Raw genomic sequence first — 25,547 nt, 5'->3', positions numbered from 1 at the left:
TCACGGACAACAGTAACTGGTTCCAGAAAAGTATAGACTCCTTCAGGTTGTCGAGGATTTTCCCTATGTTCAGGGGATATTGGGCTTCGGAGGAATCTGCTCTCTGCATCCCCAGATAGCGAAAATGAGCACTTTTCCATGTTAGTGCTATCGGTGGTAGTGTAGTGCGGTCGCTTCATCTCGCCAGACCCGCCAGCGGGAACGCGATCGATTTCGCAGGATTAACTACCAGTCCAGACGCTACACCGAAATAGTCTAGGACGGTTAATGGGGCCGGAATGGCCTCTACTGGCTGACGCATGTATACCAGTACGTCATCTGCGTATAGGGACACAACATGGGTCCCTCCGTCCATCTCCAGGCCCCAACACTCCATGTCTCTCCGAAGACGAATTGCAAGTGGCTCCATAGCGATCGCAAATAGGAGTGGGAATAGGGGCACCCCTGTCTCGTGCCCCATTCAATGGTGATCTGTTCAGTGACCAGCCCGCTCGTATGCACCCTAGCTCTGGGTCTCTGGTACATAAGTCACACCCATGCCACGAACTCCGGGCCCTGCCCCATTCTAAGCAGAACTTGCCATAGATAATCCCATTGCATGGTGTCAAAGGCTTTTCAATGTCCAATGAAATTACTGCTGCTGGTGTCTCCGAACCCGCAACAGAGTGCATCACATGCTAGCCTTTGTAGGTTCATGTGGGTGCCTCTGCCCGGCATAAACGTGCACTGGTTCTTGTGGATCAGGTGGGTCACCATTCTGTTTAGCCTAGACGCCAGCACCTTAGCTAGAATTTTGGTGTCCACTCCAAGCTTAGAGAGAAGGCGGTAACAACCTGGCGAGGTGGGGTCTCTATCTGGCTTGAGTAACATTACTATTTGAGCTTCTGTCATAGAATTTGGGAGTATCCCCGTCTGCCTGGCTTCCTGCAGCGTCTCCAGTAGTCCCGGGAGGAGTTCGTCTGCATATTCCCTGTAGTACTCTACAGGGTGAATATCTGATCCTGGGGCTTTTCGCCCTGCCATGTCCAGCACGGCCTCCTGGAGGTTTTCGAGGTCAATCTCCGCCCCAGCATCTCGCCCTGCTCCTCAGTGAGATTCAGTAAGGGTATGCTGTTGAGGAATTGCGCTATTGCAGTGTCTCCAGCCCTTTGGCCCCTGCTTATATACGCCTGCTAGCTAGGTGGGAGTGAAGCTGTAAGTTTATGGTCTATTGGGGGTGTGTGTGAGGGTCCCCTCTGGCTGACTAATAGATAATATGGTCGGGATGGACGTTCCCTCTTGAGGAGTCATGCTAGCAGCTTTCCAGTTTTATCGCCTTATTTGTGTAGGAGCTACCAGTATTCTCTTCTGACCACACAGTCCAACCTGTCCCATAGTTCCCTTACTCGCTGATGAGCCCTCAGCTAATCTTCATCTAGCACCCTTAAATTAGGGTTTGAACTCTGTAGCACGTTCAGGTCATTCTCTGCAATTACTAGGTCCGCTTCGAGCCGTTTTCTCATCCCCTCCACCGTGGATAAACATTACCCTCATCACCACCTTCAATGTGTCCCACTCCGAGCCTCTGGCCTCCGTAGACAGACAATTGCTATCAACCAAGTTTTCTATCGAGCCACTGAGCTCCGAGCTGAATTCTTCGTCATTCAGTGCCCTTGGCTTTAGCCTCCAGAGCTAGACCGCGGGCCTAATCCTCGCTGCACCCCATTGCAGTAAGACTGGGGCCAAATTCTCCTTTCTTATTAAAAAATGGTTCTCCCCCCCCCCCCCCCCCCTTCTCCAACCCCCATTTTTATTGCATTTAGCTCAGATAATGCAACAGTTCTTAACCATGAAAGGCGAATGTGTAGCAGTTGCATCTTACAGGAAACGTCCTAATGAAGCATGCTTTTTTATAATTACATTTTGAAAGACTTATTAGAAGGCTTACAAAAAGGAGGTAAAAATTTCCTCGTCTACGTGGAAGTTAAATCTGATTCGTTCATGCTGAATGTGTCATCCTTTTGAACCTTTTCATATGGTTTCATGATGCTTTCCTAGTCACAGATACCTCCAGCTTGTTAGGTTAGTGAAATTTAAGTCATTTCATCAATTGATCTCTATACAGTGTTCATGCTACTAAGAGCCCATCAGACATTCCAAAAGTGGTGTTCATATTATCCAGATCCAGTTTTTAGTAGCAATCCATTTACACCATCATAGAATTTTTGACACACTAATAGGTTTGGGTTCTATTTAAATCGAATATAAACGTACACAAATCCACCCAGCTTTTTATCAGCTGTGATCACATTTGCCAAGGTTTGGGCATTTCAAATATGTCTAATACTCCATTAAATGTGTCCTGTCTATTATCGATCGTTCCAAGGTACCCATTTCAGTACAGTAAAAGTAGCAGAGAAACATTCCTTTGTGGGACATATGTAAGGTGGCCACTTTGATATCAGTTCCTACATTTCTCACACTAGATTACAAAACAGAACAGTGCAAAAGCTTGCTCTTGTATTACACGTTGTTCTGAAAAATGTTTGTTTATTCTTTCGCATTAATTTAGTATTTTTATACGCTATGCTCGAGAGGCTGAAGGGGGCCATGTATTAGCCTGCTACTCTTTGGAACAATTATGTCCATCAAAGAAGCTTCTATGATGCAGGAGAAATGGTTACTTTTAGTCTTGGTTCTGCAGCATTGTAGGAATCCTCATTGTACTAAACAACCCTGCTTTCCTACCTTGATGACTGGGGATAAAAACCTCCGAACGTTCCTGTAGTCGCCACTAATTGCTTCAAAAAGCTCTAACTCTGAAGCAACTGCTAGTACAAGGCATCTACTGCATCATGGTTAGAGGAAACACCTGCCACCTTAAAGGGACAGGGTATTTATAACTTCTCTAATGTACGGCCATCAGACTACTCTTTTCCTCAACACTTTGACATGTAACTACTACCATTGAGAAGTGATTTTAACTAAGAGTTGGAAAATCTTGCTTTTGATACACCTTTGACGCTGTTCTGTAACATTTGTGCATTTTGGACTTTTCACTATGTAACAGTGAATTTTTTATGACATCAATTGAAGTTCTTTGGTGCAGAACCAGGACCACAAGTAAAAATGTCTTCCCTTTCCTGCTTACACCCCCCCACCCCCCCAAACACCCTTTTCTCCTCCATTGCAGGTCTTTGCTCTGCAACCTGGTGAAGATCAAGCTGGGGTGCTATGAGCTGGAGCCAAGCAAGAGCCAGTCTGCTGAAGACTACCTCAAGAGCTTCATGGAAACAGAGGTGAAACCGCTGTGGCCTAAGGGATGGATGCAGGCCAGGTGAGATTCCCTATTCCTGAGTGTGCTGATGTCACTGGATATTTGCTCCCTGACCTCTCTGATCTGCAGGTTTTGCTGCCTACGGCTCAAATATCCAGTTCAGGCCACAGGAATGCAGATGTTGCATTGCATTTAGCCAGCAACCTCTCTTGCCCTCTCAAGTGCTGCTTTATATTTACAATATAGACTGATCCTTAGATGTGGCGCAGAGGGGGTTTGATTCAACCTTGTTTTATTGGGGCTAATTTTCTGGTTCTTACCTAGTTTGTTTTTTGCTAAGAACATCTTCTCTCAAGTTAAGAATTTATATGTTTGACACACAATATAAAAGGAGTTATTTTTTTGTGGGTCTTACCAATGATTTTTAAAGTTCATAGTACTTTGGGTATGTGAATAACTAGATAGAAGATGTAGCTGGAGCCATGTAGTGTTATAGCTTAGTTGGCATGTTAGTAGTGTGTCCTGAAAGTCATGTTCTGCTTACCCTCATTCACCTTGTATGTTTGTTTTACTTCTTGAAACTTTCTAGTATAATAACTTGTCTGGGTTAATATTGTTTCAATGTCTGCCGGCTTCTGTCTTTGCAGGATGCTTTTCAAGGAGAGTAGAAGCGTTCATAAACACCTCACTTCAGCCACGTAAGTACAAAGCGCCTTTCTCTGTCTGGTAATGTTTGCCAAAGAACCTGGCAGAGAGCTAGCTGACAAGACTGAGTAGAGGTCTTCTTGCCAGATTTGTTTGTGGAAAATACCGTTGGGTGCCAGGCCAAGAATGGACATGAATGGGTAGTCTAGTGGTCATGGGGGGGAAGTGTAGCTTGAAGGTCGCAAGTGTTCACTGAGTCCACTGTGGAGTAAAATGGACATTTTGAAAGGAAGAGGGCAAGTTGGGTACAGCTTTTTCAAGCCATTCTTAGGGCGCCTGACCGATAACTTTGCGAAATGTATGTTGCGGTTTTGGGCTGTTTTATCGGGCCGCTGACCAGTTGCATTGACCAGAATGACAAGAGAAGGGAAAAATATCTTGGTGCGGATTTCCTTATCTCCGTTAAGTGCTTTTTTCCACAGCACATGCAAAGCCGTAACTTAGTTAAATATTTATTTTTTAAAACCTATCTTTATTAAGTGTCATACCTGATGACCAGGTTCCAGGGTTTATAGATCACACCTGTAACAATCCCCCAACATTACCCCCTCCCCCGCCCCTTCTGACACAATAACACAAATTTAACACAAAGAAAAAGACAGCATTTTGTAGTTGTGGTCTATCGCAGACTTAACATTAAGAGGTATTGTAGTTGCAAGTATAGCCCCCGCTACTCGTGCATATGCACCCCCCACTCTTTCTATCCCATCTGGCTAAGCCGATTGATAACAGCGGTGATTACTCAGCAATGCGGGCCGCTGGGCCTATCGACGCCGTTCGGGCCTGAAATCGTGTCCGAAGCAGACGACTCAGATGACCACATCACTCCTGGTCAACGAGTGAGTACAACTGCCCCTGCCCCAACCCCAACCGAAAAAAAGAAGGCCCTGGTCAAGACTTCGCCTGCAGGCCCCAGTCGTGACCGAAAACTAGCTTCAGAAGCCCCGCCCCCGGGCCGGGCTCAGAGGAGAAAGGACAAGCCTTCCGGTAGCTCGGGACCGAGCAAACCGCATATCAGTGTCCCACAGGCGCCTTCAGCACCGAAGACGGGAGAGCAACCTACTCCCAAAAAGAAGCCTGCACCGGCCACCTCAACGCCGAAAGACAAACCATCGGATCCGAAGCCAAAACCCTCGGAACCGAAAAAGATTTCCGTCTCCATAGCCAAGCCAAAGGACTCCAAACCACCTCCTAAAGCCTCGGAGCAGAAAACCAAACCCCGCTCGGACCCGAAAAAGTTGGCGCTGAAAGCGGTTCCCGAAGAGGAAGAACTTTTTCGACCAGATCCTGTCGATCCCAGCAGGAAAAACTCCATATAGACCCCAAAACAGGACGTGTGGCTGCTGTTCCACACAAGAAGAGGAAGCTGGACACACCAGACACTCATGCAGGGCCTGTGATGAAAAAAGACTGCCACTTTACCTGTAAGATCCTCTTCTGTTCTTCCTCCTGAGCCTGTTCTTCCTCCTAAACCTGTCTCTCCTCTACAACTTCCACCACATTCACCACCACAGGATGATAATGATGATTTAGGAGGTGGGGGAGGTAACAATGACCCTTTCACTGACCCTGATGATGACACAGACACACCACAGGACGATTGGGACGATTATGATGACCCAATAGATATCCCCCCCGCCTCCCAAGACCTCCCTGACCCACAACCATATCCAACAAAACCATCTCCCCCAGATGACAATATTGGCTTTGGCAGCTTGTTAACCCCTTCGATGCTTGTGACGGAGCGGTTCCGTCATGCACCACGGTTGCGCTGTGCGCATGACGGAACCGCTCCGTCACGGCCCCGCCCGCGCACGGAACCTTCAGCACGGCGCGGAAATCCGCGCCGCGCTGAAGGGGTTAATAGAGCTGCTGTCTACCATGGTGTTCACATGCATTCAGACCCTGCAGACGAGGATTTCCTTGTAGACCCCTTCGAACAGTCACAGAAGACTGTCCAAATACTGCCAATGCTCAAACATATTCAAAGACCCAGTGAGAGCTAGAATTCTCAATCCCAGGATTGCTAAAAAAATATAAGCCTGCCCCCGATGATCCCATCTGCATCAAAGGGCAGCTACCCTTAGACTCACTAGTGGTAACTAACGCTAGGAAACGCGCCAACTCTCAAATCTCAGGTGACGCACCATCTCCGGATAAGGAATCTAAGTTGTTAGATGCCTCTGGCAAGAGAGTTGCCGCCCAAGCAGCGAATCACTGGCGCATAGCCAACACCCAAGCATTACTTGCTAGGTATGATAGGGCTCGCTATGACCGACTAGAAACCCTATTACAACATTTACCTGATCAGTACAAAACCCAGGCAAATGACTTAATTCAAGAGGGCAAATTAATAACCAACGCCTCAATCAAGTGTGCCCTTGATGCAGCTGACACAGCCTCTAGGTCCATTAACACTAGTGAGCTACTCAGATGACATTCCAGGCTACGTATTTCAGGCTTTAAATAGGAGGTACAGAAAACTATCCTCAATCAGCCGTTCAATCAGGAACAACTTTTTGGATGGGCTGTAGACACCACTCTAGAGAAGATGAAAAAGGACACAGAGACTGCTAAATCCATAGGAGCATTACAGACCATCACACGTGGTTCCTTTCGTCGCTCCTTTTATAGAGGAGCAGCCAAAAACATTGGAACAGAGACCGCCTCCTCTTCCTACAAAAATACCACGCAAACATCCCCCAACAGAGGATATTTTAGAGGCGGTTGCAGGGGAAATAACAAAGGGAGAGGCCGAGGTAACAATAACACCCGTGCCTCCCCCACTAATAAACAGTGACTTCCCTCCACTCTCCCCCTACCATTCCACTCCGGTCGGGGGGAGTCTTTCACAGTGCCTGTCTGGACTCATCACAACAGACAAGTGGGTAAGACAAATTATCCAGTATGGTTACTGCCTGGAACTTACAGCAACCCCACCCACCCTACCACCCAAACAGAGTCCAATGTCCACGGAACACCTTAAACTATTAAATCAAGAGGTTCTCTCACTGCTTCAAAAGCATGCAATAGAACCAGTTCCCTTACCGCATCAATGAACAGGGGTTTACTCACTATATTTCCTAATCCCCAAGAAGGACGGCACTCTAAGACCAATACTCTACCTCAGACCCCTCAATCTTTATATACAGTCTGATCATTTTCATATGATCACTCTCCAACAGGTCCTCCCATTGCTGCAACAAGGTGACTTCCTTGCCACATTAGATCTCAAGGACGCCTACTTCCACATTCCCATACAGCCTGCTCACAGGAAGTATCTAAGGTTCATAGTGGATGGACAACACTATCAGTTCAAAGTCCTTCCATTCGGGGTGACCACCGCACCCAGATTGTTCACAAAATGCCTTGCGGTGATAGCAGCACACTTGAGAAGACAAAAAATCCATGTCTTCCCATATCTCGACGACTGGCTAATAAAAGCCAAGTCATTCAACCAGTGTGTTCATCACACTCATCAAACCATCCAGCTGCTACACGACTTGGGGTTTACAGTAAACTACACCAAGTCACATCTTCAACCTTCTCATATACATCAGTATCTAGGGGCCACAGTAGACACCTCCAGAGCTCTGGCATATCCCAATCCAGCCAGGATAGCCAGTATACAAGCCCTAATCACCAACTTTCAACCACAGCACTCCCTTCCAGCAAGGGTAGTCATGTAACTCATAGGAATGATGGCCTCTTGCATCCTTATCGTACCACATGCAAGACTTAAGATGCGCCCCTTACAGGAATGCCTAGCACATCAGTGGAACCAGGCTCAGGGACAACTTACAGTTCTGGTATTAGTGGACAGCTGCACACATCGCTCTATGCAGTGGTGGAACAGAGAAAACCTGTCCAAAGGGCGTCCGTTCCATGAACCGGTTTCACAGATCGTGCTAACAGCAGACGCATCACTTACCGGTTGGGGAGCCCATCTCCTATAACATACAATTCAAGGCAAATGGACCACTCAACAAAGTGCTCCATATCAATCACCTAGAATTACTAGCAATATTTCTAGCATTAAAATCATTCCAAGTACATCTACAACACAAGATTGTCCTAGTCCTGACGGACAACATGACAGCCATGTATTACATACAGAAACAAGGAGGCACACATTCTTTGCAGCTGACCCAGCTCGCACAAAACATTTGGAGATGGGCCATTCCACAAAACATACCTGCTTGCAGAACATCTTCCAGGAGTTCACAAACAGATTGGGGATCTGCTAAGTCGGGAGACACAGCAGATACACAAATGGGAACTTCATCCCCAAGGTCTTCAACCATTTTTCCAACTGTGGGGTCAACCAGACATAGATCTGTTCGCCACACATGCACATGCAAAATGCCCAACCTTCGCCGCCAGGTTTCCACACCCGTTGTCCAAAGGCAATGCAATATGGATGAACTTGTCAGGCAGATTTGCATATGCTTTTCTGCCACTCCCACTCCCACTGATTCCCCTAGTAGTACGCAAGCTCAGGCAACAGTCTCTCAAGATGATCCTAGTGGCTCCCACATGGGCACGCCAACAGTGATTCACAACACTGCTGGAACTCTCAGTAGTTCCACACCAAAAACTACGCCTCTCCAACATTGCTAACGCAGAACCATGGAGAGATAAGGCACCCCGATCCAGGTCAACTGAATCTAGCAATCTGGCTCCTGAAATCCTAGAGTTAGGTTATCTTAACCTTCCGCCAGACTGTATGAACATCATTAAAGACGCCCTACTACTAGAGCTTGCTATGCTGCAAAATGGAAAAATATGTCCTCTACTGCAGTAACAATCATATTGATCCGCTGGATGCTTCCATCCAGGACATCATTTGCTACTTGCAACACTTGCAAAGATGTAATTTGGCATATTCATCCATACGATTATATCTAGCAGCACTAGCTGCTTATTTACAAAATAGACAACACTTGTCACTATTTAGAGTACCTGCAATTAAAGCCTTTATGGAGGGCCTTAAAAGAATAATTCCTCCCAAATTGCCTCCCTCTCCGGTGTGGAATTTAAATACTGTTCTTACTAGGCTCATGGGTCCCCCATTTGAACCGCTACATAAATGTGAAATTCAGTTCCTCACATGGATAGTAGCTTTCCTTGTCGCAATCACTTATCTCAGAAGAGTGAGACCCAGACCTTAACCATACAAGAACCATTCTTACAAATACACCGTAACAAAATGGTTCTCAGAAGAAATCAAAAATTCCTTCCCAAAGTCATCTCTACTTTTCATCTTAACCAATCAGTTGAGTTACCGGTGTTTGTTTCAAAACCCAGACTCCGTAGCAGAGAGAGCTCTTCACACACTCTAGACGTCAAAAGAGCACTACTTTATTACATTGACAGGACTAAACCCTTTCAAAAAACAAAACAACTGTTTGAAGCCTTCTCCTCACCTCATAAGGTAACCCCATCGCCAAGGCTGGGATAGCGAGGTGGATAGTAAAATGCATTCAAATATGCTACCAAAAGGCTAAACTCACATTAACAATTCCCCCTAGAGTGCATTCAACACGCAAACTAGTGGCTTCCATGGCATTCTTAGGGAACATCCCCTTAGATGACATATGTAAAGCAGCAACATGGTTTACACCACACCTTCACCAAACACTATTGTGTTGACGTGCAGGCTAAGCAACAGGCTTCTGTAGGCCAAGCTGTTCTTAAATCACTTTTTCAAACTACTGCAACCGATAAACAGGTGACCACCGCTAGTGGAGACACTGCTGTACAGTCTATGCACAGTGTACGATCTGCAGCTCATATGCCTCGAACGGAAAATGCTACTTACCAGTATGCATCTGTTCTTGACATGTAGAGCTGCAGATCTGTACACGCCCACCCACCTCCCCAGAACCTGTATCTGTTCCAGTATTATCTTAATTAGATACATTCACATCTCTTCTATTTCGTACTGACTCCATCGTTTCCCATCATGGTGAAAAACAAACTGAGGATGGAGTCGATGCCCATGCGCACCATCGTCCAAGGGAGGAGTCGCCTATCTCATGACTACAAAAGACTTCTTCCAAGACAACAACAAAGTGCAAGCATCCAAGCCCAACACCAGATGGCGATCTATGCACAGTGTACGGATCTGCGGCTCTACATGCCAAGAACAGATGCATACTGGTAAGTAGCATTTTCCTTATTAATTTTCTTCTTTTGACATTCCATTCAGAACAGTAGCCAGTGCGTTTTCGTCCTTGCGGACTTCTTCAGGGTGCTAATCCAGACTGTTCTTATATGAGTGATAAGATTTACATTGTGCTGAACCACTGTAGATTAATTTAAGGTTTGGATATTCTCCCTTTGGAAGTTGAGGGGTTGAACTTATGGTTCTGTACACCATAGATAAGCATTTAACTGTCCCTATTGTTAGAGTAAGTGCGGTCGTTTATTGCCGCAATCTCCTTGCAGTTAATCTGTATCTAATTTTTCCCTTTTATGGGTGCGGTATTGTACGGTATTAATCCCACCAGGCAGTGATTGTGCTTTCTATGGAGATGGTGGCTCTCCTGGTCAAATTAGTCACCACCTCCCTCCAGAATTCCCAAACAGGGTCACATGCCCAGGTCATCTGTAGGAATGTGACTTTAGGGGTGCAGCATCTGGCATATGCAGGTGGTTTCTGTGGGTATAATGTGTGCATCTGGTCCGGTGTGAGGTGCGTGTGGTCCATATAGTGGACCAGCTTAAAACAAGCATTGCTCACTACATTTTGCTTCAAGGCGTACGTTATCTCCCAGTCTTTCAGTAACTCCTCCAGGTCCTCCTTCCAGTGTCGCTTGGCTTTCCATGGGGCTTTTGGCGTGTCTGTTTTAATAGCCGTATAAAGGTGTGATATGAAATGTCTTGTGTGAGTGGTACTCACTATAGCCAGAGTAGTGCTTCCCTGGGCCGTATACGGGAAGCACTGTCTCACCTCACCAGCCATCCCAGACAGTTTAGCAAATTGCAAACATTGTCCACCTCTCATGCTAAATGTCTCTCTAGCCTTTGCTAAGGTGATGAACCTGTACCCCAGGTGCAGGTCACCCAGTGTGGTGCATCCCCCTTCTACCTCCACGGTGGCATGCTCTGGTTTTTCTGTCGGAAGGGTAGCAACCATTTTAAGGGCAAATCCCCAGAGTACGGACCCTTTTCAAGACTAGCTTAACCGTGGTCTTTCCATGCTTCCGCCACTCGCCTCACTATGTACGGATTCTCTCTGAGCCATGCTGCCCCCTTAATTGGGCACACCAGCAGTGAGCCTTGGTCCACCTGTCTCCCCAGTAGCCTAGTCTCCCCGGTTTTTGCATCTTCACAGCTCAGCACTGCATAGTGGAATTTGGCAGTTAAGTAATAAAGCTCCATGTCAGGTAAACCCAGACCTCCTCTTTCTCTGTCCCTTTTCAGTACTGCAATCTGCTCCTTTTACCTGCCTGCACTAGAGAGGTTAGGAAGTTAACCAGTACCCTAAAGATAGCGCCCGGGGTCAGGCCTAGTTGGTTCTATAGTGTATAGAAGCATCGTGGTAAAAATTCCATGGTTGACACCCTACCTATCACTGATAACGGTAGGGTATTCCAGAAACTGACTGAGCTGCGCTAGAATGAAAAGTCACCATCGTGGTAATATATCTTTTGTTGGGTGCTCCATGCGTGACAGTCATTTTATAAAGTAGAAAAGTCACTGGACCTGCAACTGTATATAGTTCATGGAAAGAGAAATCTAGGGTGAAGTTTTGGGGGGCATGTGGCAAGTACAAGACAGATGCTGCTGAGTGAGCTAATGTGTATGAGAGTGGTTCATCTTTGGTATCAGTTAAACAATTGATGAACTGCACACATATGCATGGAAAACATTTTTGGTGTTAAAGTCATGGTGGTCCTATTGATCGGCTATATTGACTAACAGATGAAGAAGGATAGGGTGGTGCTAAACGTTGCTCTAAGGTTGTGATTGACTTCATGATTGTGTAAAGGAGAACAAAGGCATCTCAAATGACACAAGCTGAGCCTGGGTAATGGTATATATGTGGAAAGGCAATAGTTTCCTTAAAGGCATTTGATTAGGATGGCTACAAAGATTCAATTTAGTAGCCACAACATAACTTTTAGTGTATTCATAAGTTAAAGTGCATAGTGCTTCTCAATTATGAACATGCTCCATATTATAAAGCGTTTTTATGAAAGAGTTCAGAAGTGCAGAGAGTGCTCAGTGCTCCTAAGAATGAGACATTTAACCCCTTCAGTGCCACGCCCATTCCCTCTCCTGTGCCGGGCGTTGCACTAGTGGGTGGGGTTCATGACGAGATAGTCTCGTCATGGGCACAGCGCAACCGTGCTCCATGACGAGACTATCTCGTCATGGGCACTGAAGAGGTTAAAAGCTTCATCAACAGAAGTGCGATTTAGGAACATGTGGGGTAATAAGAGAAAAAACAAATCCATGCAGTTAAATCTCTACTCCACATGAAAGTATAGTCAATGATGTTTCAACCCAAATCAAGGTTAGTAATGGATAGGATTGTAGAAATTTAGACAGACTAAAGACAGGGGAATGAGAGGCCAAGATGTACCCAAAATTCAAAGGTGAAAACTGAGAACATGAGAAGAGGGTTGTTGGGGGGCAGGGTTGCTGGTCCGAATAGTGGAGTGTTTTGAAAGGTTCCAGGTCGAAAAGAATCAAGGACGGATGAAAAAGGAGCCCCAGAGGGTTCTGAAGCAATTAAGCTGGCTGCTGTGCTACTGTTTATATGAATTTCTTTAATGTATCACGTTTAGGGTCATCTTACTTTGGCACGCCAAGCACTCTCAGCAATTCTGCACTTTTTAAAATAGATATCATTTGGATAAGTAACCAAAAACTGTCTGGTCCGCTGTGGAGCTTGTTTGTGCTATGTCATGCCATGTATGAGAACTCATATGACAAAGTCCTCCTTATATGTATCACTAAAAGCTAAATCTGATATGGACTTCTAGCAACAGATTCCTTTCCTTAGAATAATCCCCAGACGTCAGACTGGATCCGGAAGATTTTCAAGCAGTACCCCTCTGTGCCGGTAGGTGGGGTCATTCAGCTCCACGTGGTGTCATTCCACGCCTAAATTGAGATGCACGTTACCTATATAGACGTCACAGCGGCTCGCTGACGTCCGTTCTTTCTTTTCTACACCAGATGGCGCTGATCTGGCCTGAGCTACCCCTCTGTCACAATTTGACTAGTCTTTTTTAGACATTTTCTCAGACGTTTTTGGTATTTTTCTCCTGGTGTGAAAAGATGTCACCCAAGAAACCGACTGGTTTGAAACCATGTGGGACCTGTAACAGGCAAATATCTGTGACAGATCCCCACTTGGTGTGCTTGTGGTGCTTGGAGCAGGAACACTACTCCAAGACCTGTGTGGACTGCCACGTCAATGGCCTTGCAGTGCCACGTCTGGTTGAGGATAACAATTTTTTCAGGGGATATCCAGTCTTTCCTCATGGGCATGTCCTTTCGTGGTTCTTGCCTATTTCTAAGAAGGCTGATTCAGCTCTGGAGCACTTTAAGGATGACAGAACTACGGGCAAGCCTTTGGGCTGGTCCTGGGCCCTTCGCCAACCCCAATCCACCATCTGCTGCTTTTGTGGCCATGGAAGGGGGTCTCCAGCTGCGCCCATATCTTCCCAGCACCAGGGCCAACAGGCTTCACACCCTTTTTGGGGCCGAGGGTGCGGGGTCTCAGAGTCAGCATGGAACAGGCAGCCAGCGGTCAAATCAGTCCACCACCCCCTACCCTAGCAGCCGCTTCGCTGCCTCCAAACCTCTTTAGTTTGCCCTCCGACCATCTTGGGCATCGAGTGGGAAGCAGGATACCCATCACCTGCGCCACAGGCCGTCAGTGGCACCAGGACGCTGGGTTCTCCCTATCGTCCAAAGGGGCTACTCCCTTCCCTTTGTAACTACCCCTACATCCATGCCTCCCACTCACGATCAGCTGACAGAGGATCATCTCTCCTTGATCCATCAAGTAGCGCAGGCTCTCTTGGTCAAGGGAGATATGGAGATGGTGTCTGCACCAGAAGTGGATTGTGGTTGCTATTCCCACTACTTTCTGGTGCCAAAGAAGCACGGAGGATTTGATCCTATGCTCGATCTGCACCTTCTCAGCTTCTTCTTGAGAAAAGAAAACTTCAGAATGCTCATGCTCGCCCACGTTCTGTCTACCCTTGGCCCAGGAGACGGGATGGTAGCGTTTGACTTGTAGGACACATATTTCCACATTTCCGTCCTGCCTGCCCACAGACATTACCTGTGGTTCATGGTGGGCCAAGAGAACTTTCAGTTCGCTGCCCTCCCTTTCCGCCTTGCCAGCACTCCTTGGATGTTCATGAAAGTGACGACAGTGGTTGCCACTCATCTGCATAGGTCAGGAGTTCCAATCTTTCCCTACCTCGTCGATTGACTATTGAAGGCGGGCTCGCCCCAGGCAGTTGTCTCCCACCTTCAGACTGCAGTGAACCTCCTGCATTCGCTGGGGTTCAATATCAACATAATGAAGTCGCACCATTCTCCCTCTCAGAAGCTCCTTTTCATTGGAGCAGTCCTGGACACAGAGCAGTTAGGGGCCTGTCTTCCTGCGCAGTGAGTCCAGGGTATTCAGGCTATAATACTTTTGTTTCAGCCTCTATCCTGGATTTCCATGAGACTGACTCTAAGGCTGTTGGCCTTCATCCTTCTGGTCACTCGTGCTCGATGGCATATCCAGGCTCTGCAGTGGGATCTGAAGTCCCAGTGGGCACAGCATTAGGTGAATCTCTCAGACATGGTGCCCCAAACCCCCCCTGCCTACCTTATTTGCTCCGCTCCTTCGCTTCAAAGAAGAGTAGAGACTCCACCGTCTGGATCAAGAGGGTTGTCGTCCTAAGTTGACCGCACAAAAGAATTCTGTGTGGGACAGTCCACTCTTAGTGGGTCATGTGGGAACAAAGAAAGAGAAGGCTGTTTCAAACAAGCATTGGCATAGCCAATAGGTCTCGACTTTGGGACCTTATAAGTGTTTAGCCATGCAACAGTTGCATAACTAAATACTTATAAGGTCCCAAAAGCGAGACCTATTGGCTATGCCAATGCTTGTTTCTGTTTATTACTGCTCTGTAGCAATGGCGGCACCTGTGCTTTAGCTTAAACATCTTAAGCTAAAGTTGGATGCCGAGATTGCTTCAAAAGTAAAGAGTTGTCTATTTCTTTACTTTTGAAGCAATCTCAGCACCCGACTTTAGCCTAAGATGTTTAAGCTAAAGCACGGGTGCCGCCATTACTACATAGAGGTAATAAACAGAAAAAAAAAGCAAGCGCCCGCTTTGAGAAATGACTGCCGTGGCGGGGGAAAAATGCTACCGCCGGCCACAGCTTGCGGTGCATGTGCGCGAGTGGTGCACGCGCAGCAGTAATCCTGCCATATGGTGCCTCTGCTCAAGTGTGCGCCCGCACACATGCACTGCAAGCTGTGGCCGGCGGTAGCATTTTTTGAAACCCTTACTTTAAGTCTCGCCAGACCAGCGCAAGCGCTGGGTCAGGCGAGACCTAAAAAGGACCATCTTGCAATTGATTGTCATATGCATTAACATCTGTTATGCATTTGCCAAGTAGCAACCTCCCACCCTTCAAGGTCCTGCAGGCACACTCCACCAGAGCCAAGGCTGCGACCACTGCATTAGCACAGGGTATCCCAGTTCTGGGTATCTGCCAGTCAGCAACGTGGGCTTCACTGCACACATTCACCAAACACTACTACCTGGGCTGTCAGGTCCTTCGTGAATAGTGTTTCACCCTTTCTGTTCTGCAGGACTTTCTGGCCAAATTGGTTTTGCAGCCCCACAGCCCGGGGGGGGGGGTGGAGGGTCGGATTTTGCTTGGATATCTATTCTAAGGTAAAGAGTCTGCAGCTAGACATCTCTATCAGATAAACAAGCTACCTACCTTCAGTACCTTGCTATCTGGTAGAGGATCTATCTAGCCACAAGTTCCTTACCGACCCGCCCATTCTTACCGCTCTATGAACCAATTACTATATAGGGAATACCCTCTTAAGAGCCTTAGTTTATCACACCAGTGATCTGTGCTCATTGTGGCTCTGTGCTCCTGGTGGTTCTGTGCTCCTGGCGTGGAAAGTCACGAAAGTAACTGACAGTCAGTGCACAGAGGTTGCACCTATATAGGTACTGCATACGTCCATTCAGACGCTGACGATGCCACCTACTGGCATGTAGGTATACTTCTCGAAAATTTTCAGAATCAAGTTTGACAGCTGGAGATTATTTTAAGGTAAAGAATCTGCGTCTTGATAGTCACTACCAGATAAAACGATACTGAGGGTAGTTTTAGTCCTAGGATTAGGGGCAGCCCAGTGATCTAAGATTGGATGGGTCCAAATACTTATGATATGCAATCTCATCAGGAAATAATTTTGGGGTGAATGTATTTTGCTTGTCTTTCTGCTTAAATCTCTTTTCTCACATGTTGCTTTCTCTATTGTCAGAGCAAAGAAAAAGGTGATCCTTGCACCTAAACCCAAAGTGAAGGTGGGTATTCATTGCGCTCATTAAGCTGTTCTTGTTAAATTCAACAGTGCATTTTTCGATATATTACCTTTATCCTCTGTTTAGTGCTTTTGGAAAAAGTGTGTTCCTTGTCTTCAGAAAACGAGTAAAAATGTAATATGGTAAAAAAAAAAAGCTAATATTTGGCAGCTAGACACTTTCCATTGCTAGTTCCCATGTTTAGACCACAAGACTTAAGCACATTTTTGTTTATGAATCTTCTCTGGTTTCTCAGATGTTTGAATCAAGGACACTGATGGTACCTCAGATTTGTCAAAGGTAAAATACACCACCAGTTCAAGGTGCATAAAATTTGCATCAAGGGTTTTCTCAAAATGCTTAGCGGTAGTGGCCACAACCTCAGAAGACAAGGCATACTTGTCTCCCCATACCTAAACTGTCTAGTGAAGACTAATTCAAGGCACAAATGTCAACAAGAGATACAGTGATGGAGACACTACACAAGCTGAAATTCATAAATCTGTAGAAATCATCCATGCGCCTGGGACAGGAAAACGTGTTCCTGGGAACGACACTGAACTCCTAGGCAGCAGATCCCTACCCAGTGCCCATAAGATAAAAGGCATTAACAGATCAGATGCTCCTATTACAGAAGGGTCAGCCTCTGAACGTAAGAACAGTAATAAAACAAATGGGTATGATGACCTCATGCATCCCCTCATACCGCTACGAAAAAAATACACGCGTCTAATCCAGGAGTGGCTGAACAACAGATGGTCATAAGCCACAGGGAGTTGTGAGGATCTAGTGGTGTTCTCAGAGAAGATTCAGAGGGAAGTAAGCTGGTGGAACACGTTACAGTGGGGAGACCTTTCAAGCCACCAATGTCTACACAGGCCTTCACTATGGATTCATCCCACACAGGATGAGGAGTTCACATGGAAAACCTAAAGATCAGAGGCCTGTAGATTCCAGCAGAGAGAGTATACAAGTAACCCTATAGGAACTCAAGACAGTATTCTGGCACACAAGGCCTTCCAGATGCACCTAAAACGGAAGAATGTGCTGATCCAAACTGACACAATGTTCTACCTCAAAAAATTGGCAGGGGGCACAAGATCCTTCTAGCTGTCGCAACTATTACAGGACATATGGAGATGCTCAATTCAAAGACTCACAACCCTGGAGTTGATACACCTACTGTGTGGCAAAATGTTGAAGAAAACAGGCAAATGTACCACGAATGGGAAATGAAACAAATACTGGAGGGCGTTTTCTGGAAATTTTGACACTCCAAGTATAGACCTTTTACCAGTCCCTAAAAATGCTGTTTGCCAAGACTTCAGGTCCAGGTATCCACATCAGAGGTCCATGAGGAATTGCACGGTCAGTAGACTGGCCAGAGACATTTGCCTACGCTTCTCCCCAGATTTCCCCTGACACCAATGGTATTAAGAAAAATTCAGACACTCAGGAATGACCCTCATCTAAATAGCCCCGCAATGGGACAGAAAAACCTAGTTCTCTGACCTAGTAGAGTTCTCACAGGAAGAGAGGATACTCCTGACACAAACGCAGACCCTACTCAAGTCAGGCGGATTAGCATGTCATGTGGAGCCTGCCACTCTTGTCTTGCAGGCTGGCTCCTTAGTACCTAGAATTTGGTCACCTCCAGCTCCCTTGCAAAACAATGGAGATCCTGAAGGCTACGTGTGTGCAAATGTTACACTGCTGAGTGGAATAGATATGCACACTGGTGCAAGAAGCAGGAAAGGTTGCAGTGCAAGACAGAAAGCGACACAGTCCTAACCTACCTACTAGATCGCGGCCTCACACATCACACCAGGTCCACATAGCTGTCATCGTCTCCTACACCAGGGACTACCTGAGAACAGTTTCTTCACTCTGCCAGTTAGAAAGGGATTCCTGGAGGGATCAAAAAAGCCAGCCTAACGTCTGCACCAACAAAGCTATGGAACCTAAACTCAGTGCTCACTCAACAGATAACAGAACCCTTTGAAACCATACACAAATCAGAACTCCAATTCCTAACGCTAAAGACAGCTTGCCTAGTAGCCATCTATGTAGAGTCAATGAACTGACAACGCTCACCATCCTAGAGCCCTACCTGCAAATGCATATGGACAAGGTGATTCTGAGAACGAGCTCTTGCTTCCTCTCTATGGTGGTATCACACTTCCATGTTAACCAAACCATACTACTACTACTGGTTTTCTTTCAAAACCCAAATGCACACACTAAGAGAGCCCTGCACACTTCAGACAGGCAAAGGGCGCTCATGTTCTGTCTCTAAGAGACAAATACTTTAAGAATGACAACTCAACTCTTTGTGTCCTTCGAAAGAATGACTAAAAGCATGGCAGGGAACTATTGCATGATGGACTGTGCTAATAAAATTAATTTGCTACACAGAAGTGGGGAAAACACTACCAGCAAAATCCTGATCACACTCCACGAGTGAAAAGTGAACATCACTGACCTTCCTGGCAAATGTGCCTATCAGCAACATCTGTATGGCAGGAATATGGTAATCTGTACACAAACTCACTAAATATTACTATGTGGACATCTAGATACACAAGGAAGCACAGGATGGACACATGGTACTTAAGCACCTGTTTGCAAAATCCAGTGCATTTCAACCCAACCTCCACAAGGAGGCAGATTCAGCTGCAAAATCATTGAATATCATGTGAATCCAGAAGTATTCATGCTGCAACACTAATTTGGAAGAGTATTTTTAAAGATTGAAGAGTTTTCTGGATTCATATACAACCCAGCCACCTTCCCAGAAATAGCGACAGACAAACTGTGACGGTCAACAGCTCATCAGAAAAAAAAGTTCTGAAGATGGTGACCATATACAGGAACTTCTGGAATACTCGTCTGTCGCTGAGGGGATAAACATACCTCCAAATGGTGGTTGACTATGTCCATAAACAAAAGAAGAAAAAGCAAAGACACCATTCCGGACCCGACCACAAGAATGCACAATATTGCAGAACATGTGAATCTATAAAAATCCTCAACCTGCAAAACTACTCCTACTGGTAATTAACCATTTCGTTTTTTCATCCAAATACGCTTGCTGAAAGGGCCTTGGGCGTGTTCAGTGTCAGAAAAATAGTCCGGTACTTCACACAAGAAACAAAACAATTTAGGAACACAGTTCTTTGTTTCCTTTGCACCAGCTAACAAGAGTTCATTCATGCAAAAGGGAACCATGGCACGATGGATAGCACAGACAAGACATGTTACGACCAGCATTAGCATAGCCAATAGTTCTCGCATTTGGAACCTTATAAGAGATTATTAAGGAGATGTCCTTGCCTGTTCTTAAATGTGTTTAAGCGTTAACACATTTAATATAGCGTCCTTCATTTTTAAAGCTGTCTACCAGAGAACCACTACACTAACTTGTCCTAAATTTTGAAGAACGTCATGAAATCCTCCCTGTGAGGGGGAAGAGGAAGCTACAACTCTATTCCCACATGCTGGGGAAAGCTGTGAAAGAGAGCAGCGAGGCAGGGCAGAACTCTGAGAAGAGAGCTGCTATACCATTCGCTTCTGTCAAACCCAGCCGATGTATGCTCACAAAAGCTATGGACGGCAGCGAGAGAAGAGGAGGAGGATAGAGTAGTGGTGGGGAGAGAGAAGTGGTGATAAGGGGAGAGGACTTGTACTTGACAGATTTTATTTACAAATAGCTAGCAGCAAATTATGCATCGGGTTGATTAAATTATGCGGCAAGCAAAGCAAATTTTGTGGCATAATGCAGCACATTTGATAATATCACTTCGTTACTTTGCAATTTTTATGCATGGTGGTACTCTGTGCACACAGATATCACCTCATTAGTACCAGTTTAACAACCAAACAGAAATTAGCAACTGAAGTATGACCAGTCAACCTGTGCAAATGGCCTTCCACTGCGCAGGAACACGTTGCAACGTTTTAAGTAACTTTTCATATGTTTGCGCTAGAAATAAACTTTTGTTAAAATCTTGCAGATTATGTGGCAAATGCGAAAAATCGATAATTATGCAAAAAAAGACAGAGCATCGCATAATGCCAGTGGCCCTGTTCATAATGACTGTTGTATTGGTGGAAGAAAATGTGAATAAAAGGCGTTTGCTAACCTCACACCTAAATCAAAAGGTCTTTTCTAACGCCCGGTCTATATATCTAGTGACCACATTAATTGCTTAAGTGTTATTTTCACACTGACTGCTGACAGCAGGTATTATTAAGTTAGAACTGAACGGTGGTAAGTAATTAGCGCTCAAACACAGCCTTACGGAGATAGCCATCTAAACATGAATTTAATGTCTGTAAAGTGCGCACACAGCACCTGGAGCATATTGTGCTGAATAGCCAATATTTGTCACCCAGATCAATGGCATTTATTTCATCGACCTTAGACTGATGAAAGCTGAGTGGTTCTGCCGGGATTCGGATTGTCACAGTGAGGTCAAATAGGCGATAATTCACTGGCCCCCTGACCCCGCCTTGCAGACTGTATGCACATGCATGCATGTACATTTGGACAAGAACACAATCCCAGACCAGCTTTTCTAGCCTGCAGGACTGCATGTGTAAACATAACTAATGGTGTTCACTTTATACAGCCTATAATTATACAAGAGTTAGATAAAAATAAATATTACATCACGAGCGTGTGCACGGAAAATGCAATACTTGCAGAAATACTACTCGAGGGTACAATGTTCCACCGGTGCAGGGCAGGAAGTGGTTTCTCTAACCCAGAATGGAAATGCTCGCTCAAAACAAGAAAATGGAACTTGAGTACTTTCCATGATATGGGTTAAAAAGACCTCAGTTCATGGTTGGAAGAAAAAATAACTAATACCAGACACCGAAAAAAGAATTTGAATGTATAACCTTACACTACAGACACAACCACAAACACCCCTTTTCGTGAAAAGAAATGGTGCAAGCCCAGGGCAGACATTATCTGCTCTTCATTCAGACAGGCGGCTTCACAATGAGGTCTGTGGGCGGACAGGGCAGATTGCAGAGGAGGCTGCCCGGGCAGATGACGGAACAAACATGCAGATTAACACGTAGCAGCCTGGGGCAGATTACATAACGATGTGCACTGGTGCAAAAACAGCATAAATTCATTTGCACCATGTTTGCGGAATTTGCACCAGTGCACGTTGGGACCATTCTCGGAGGGCATGGCAGCAGTAGATAGCCTTCCCTTTCACAAGCACAACGCTTTCTTCTAAGTTTTTTTCCCCCCGAACTGCACTAATTTTTTCCCTCTGTTAAATGAAGAAGTTGCAAACAGCGAACCACCATGTTACTTTTAATTTTTTTTGCTCCTTCATGCTTGCCTGGTTCAACATGCCTCCTGTTATCTGCTGCAGCAGAATATATTGGCTTGATACTGGATTACACAAGCAGCAAAAAGAAAGGAGGGACCCGGATGGAGACAGGCCCGAGTCCAACAGATATGGCCTTTGGTAAACAGGCGCGGCCGCGAAAGTGAAAGCGACATGTCCAAGCGAAAGTAACATGATTCACAACAGATGGCACCCTGCGTGCCGCTGCTCGCTCCCGACAACTGTAGGCCGTGGGTGTGTACATTTACAGAAAAGATGGGACATGCACCCGTCTTTGGCCAATTGCGTGCTTTCATTTTTGAAAGCCACACGCAAAGGCCAATAGAATGTGTGGAAAATAAAAAGCCACACGCATGAGTTTATCGAAAGCCTATAGTTATTTCATATGGCCGTCTCCTAGGGCAGCGCATGCGCGCTGCCTTTGGCTCAACCTAAAAAAGCACGAATGGCACTGGAGGAGAAGTCAGGCTATTTATGCAAGGAAAATAGGGCGCAACACTTGCCTTCTTGGCAATAATCTTCATTATTGACGTATGTAAAGCAGCAGCATGGTCTTGCATACGTACCAAGAAGACACTATTGTGTGGACATTCAATCCAAGGGAGAGACATGGGTTGGACAAAGTTATAAAGCTCATTTTAGCGCATCTGTGGGAGAAGGCAGTACCTCTTTAAGTTCAATGCACAGCATATGAATTCAGAAAATATTAATGCTGCAAAATGAATTGGCTACTTACAGAAGGAGATTTGCAACTTGAAGAATTTTCTGGATTTATATGCGACCTGTCGTCCTCCCCATAATAAGGCATCCCCAAGCGGGCAAACAGATATTAGTATAGACAAATGAAGCCAAAGGTAAGAGATAAAAAAAAAAAATAGGGAAAAAATCTGAAGCTGATCACAACAAGGAATTTCAGGCCATAAACCTCACATCACCAGAGGAAGGGCTTGCCACCAAATGGCCTTCGATGACTCCCACATTCGAAAAAAAAACTATTAGAAAATCTTTGGATACATCCCCTATATGGCAGAATAATTCACAGCATGTGAATACAGAAACTTTTTCAAGCTGCATAACTACTCATACAGATAAGTAATCATTTCATTTTTAAACTAGTACAAGGGTCACTCCAGCAAATTTAACATAGAAAAAATTTGCCCAAGCCTGTCTTACCCACCCTTAGATAAATCATTAAAATATCCCTCACAGGCATTGTTCCTCCCTATCCATGATCACCCTGGAGGCATCCTTAAAGCTACATGGAGGTCATCAATGTCACAGAGGACCTATTGAAGTGCCTTTGGAGTCACCAAATCGTGTTTGGAGTACCTTCTGTCAAGGATTCCTTGGACTTTCAAGGCTTTAAAGCAAGTCTTTTAGTAGACTGCATGGCAGCAGTCACAAACATTCTGTGGAAGAACAGTGCTCTGGACCTCTTTCCATTGTTTTCTGCACATTGTACCAATGGTCACCTCAAGCACTGGTCAGACCTAAGAGAAATTGTACTCTCTAATCCTCCGGTCATAGACTGCAGCAGGTTCAAATTGATGGTTGCACTACATGGGGCCCTGGTTAAACTGTAGCAGGTATTTCCTGTAGATTTGTTAGTTTGTCTTGAGGAAATCTCCATTGACAAGGCTAGTGAATAGACTCACCCATGTCCAGAATCTAAGATTTATTAGAAAAGCCAATAAAAAAAAAAAAGTGTTTGTAGCCTATTTAACTAAAATATTGGCCAAAAGGTCTTTGAAAAAAAAAAAAAGTAACTTGCTAAATCAGGTGATAAGCGAAACCTCTTTCAGGTTTGGCAATGTAGTCACATTGGCTGAAACCATGCAATGCTGGTAAACTGTTTCACGGAACTCCAACACTCTAGTATCCCCTCATGTCTATCAGTGGGAGTTGTTCCAGTTCTTTCTAATTTTTAACAATGGGATCCTGAGATACTGAACTCCACCTTTTGTGCATTTGTTCACTTGTTGTCAATCTTTATAAACCTTTGTTGAAGATGTTCACTTGATGTCTTTTGAGACTTAGAAAGTGTTTGTCCTTTTTGAGCAAATACATCTTACTCTCTCCACAAAAATACTGTCTTTTTTTTTTTTTTTTTTTTTTTAGACGTTCCCCCTCATGCCAGAAAAAAGACAGGTCCTTATGACTAGTGCATTTAAAATCTTCTGGATACCCATTTTCCTACAGCTTGTTTTCCATATGTATTTAGTAGAACAGCGAAAGAAGTACCTCCTTAGTCTTCACAAAGATGAACTTCGGGAATAACTCTGGAAAGTCTTGTGCGCGAGGAGAAAGTGGTCCTCCTAGCAGAACTCCAGCCACCATCTCTCATGGGAAATCCATCCAAAATAAGACCTCTGTATGGGAAACTGTGTCTGTCTGGCTTGACATCTAGGTCTATAACCTCGAGAGCTGATATAGTTACCATTAACTTAACGTCAAGGAGGCATTTGATGTTGGAGTCTACAATGTTGAAGCTTAAAAAGTTATCTACTTCTCCACCTGTCTGCAGAAATGCTCAGTCTTTAGTCCAGAAGGCTTCTTGTGACCTTGAATGTTAAGGGTACACTCTCCCACCAAATATCTAACACTGGTGGTGGAAATAGAGATTCGCCTGTGCCGAAGCCTCAAACTCCTCATTAAGCTGTGCCAGTTGGAACAGCTTACCCTGTACTAGCTTTAGTTTTGATCTCTCGGACTCATGGGACATGTCTTGTCGTTCCCACCAAAGGTGCGTCCTACTCCCGATGACACGCCAGTGAGGTCCAAGACTCTCATTTAGATTGTATCCTCCTGTTAGAGTAAGGCCCAAACACAGGGCTACACATCATTCAAGACACTCTAGGAGGTTTTGATGTTCGAGACAGCATAGTTCTTGGACAGTGGCGTCAATTACTCTCTGCTCTTCTCTGGGAGCCAGAAGATATTCTCAGACTTTAATGGATTGTCCTCAAGCCAGAATCCTTCCTATGGATGAAGTAAAAAAAAATCTAAAAAGTTTCTGAACTTTGTAATGAACAAAGTCAACATCCCTTTGCCTTTCTCATCTATGAAGACCTCTTTATCAAGCCCACTTCTTGAAGACTTCCACTGGTCCTAAGTCTTTTAAAATGTTAAACAATTTTTAGCTCCTGCATCTGCAAAGGCAGCAGCATCTCACTTAACAAATAAATAAAAAAATATATATATATATATATATACCACCTAAGTAACATCCTTTATTTCTTAATCACAGATCTTCCACCAGACTCTATAATGTTATCTCTTGTAAAGAAATGTCATTGCTACTGCACTGTTTTCCTGACAAAGATAGCAAGCATATTAATTTTAGTCAGTAGTGTGTGGCACATTTCCAACAGTGATGAGAGTATCCAGTGCTTCTACCCTGCTGCGCACAAACGATAGAACCTTACATGTGTTTTTTTTTGTTTTTTTTGTTTTTTTTTTAGATCCTCGATGCCCTTTATTAGCCCAATGACCATTATTAGTCCACTGGCTATTGCCATGACCTTGTTGTAAGGTGTTATTATTGGCTTCATCTCAGTACCTCAACTGGAAGCTCAACAGAATCCTCGACAATATATTTTCAGGCAACAATTGATTTGGTTGTCCTGCGGACACAGA

The 25,547-nt window shown here is 45.1% G+C and overlaps 1 protein-coding gene across 4 annotated transcripts in view; it reads left to right on the top strand.

Moving 5' to 3' along the window:
• Positions 1-25,547, top strand: part of UBN2 (ubinuclein 2) — a 645,107-nt gene that overhangs the window by 465,706 nt on the left and 153,854 nt on the right. For all 4 annotated transcript variants that reach the window (XM_085601178.1, XM_085601176.1, XM_085601177.1 and 1 more), the window contains 3 exons: positions 3,173-3,316; positions 3,904-3,954; positions 16,500-16,542. In XM_085601178.1, the coding sequence (XP_085457304.1) occupies positions 3,173-3,316; positions 3,904-3,954; positions 16,500-16,542 (238 nt within the window). The remainder of the gene's footprint in view (positions 1-3,172; positions 3,317-3,903; positions 3,955-16,499; positions 16,543-25,547) is intronic.

This window comes from Triturus cristatus, chromosome 4_2, assembly GCF_964204655.1.
Source record: "Triturus cristatus chromosome 4_2, aTriCri1.1, whole genome shotgun sequence".
Taxonomy (NCBI): domain Eukaryota; kingdom Metazoa; phylum Chordata; class Amphibia; order Caudata; family Salamandridae; genus Triturus; species Triturus cristatus.
The sequence above is the reverse complement of the archived record's forward strand: the minus strand, read 5'-3'. Positions and strand labels throughout refer to the sequence as shown.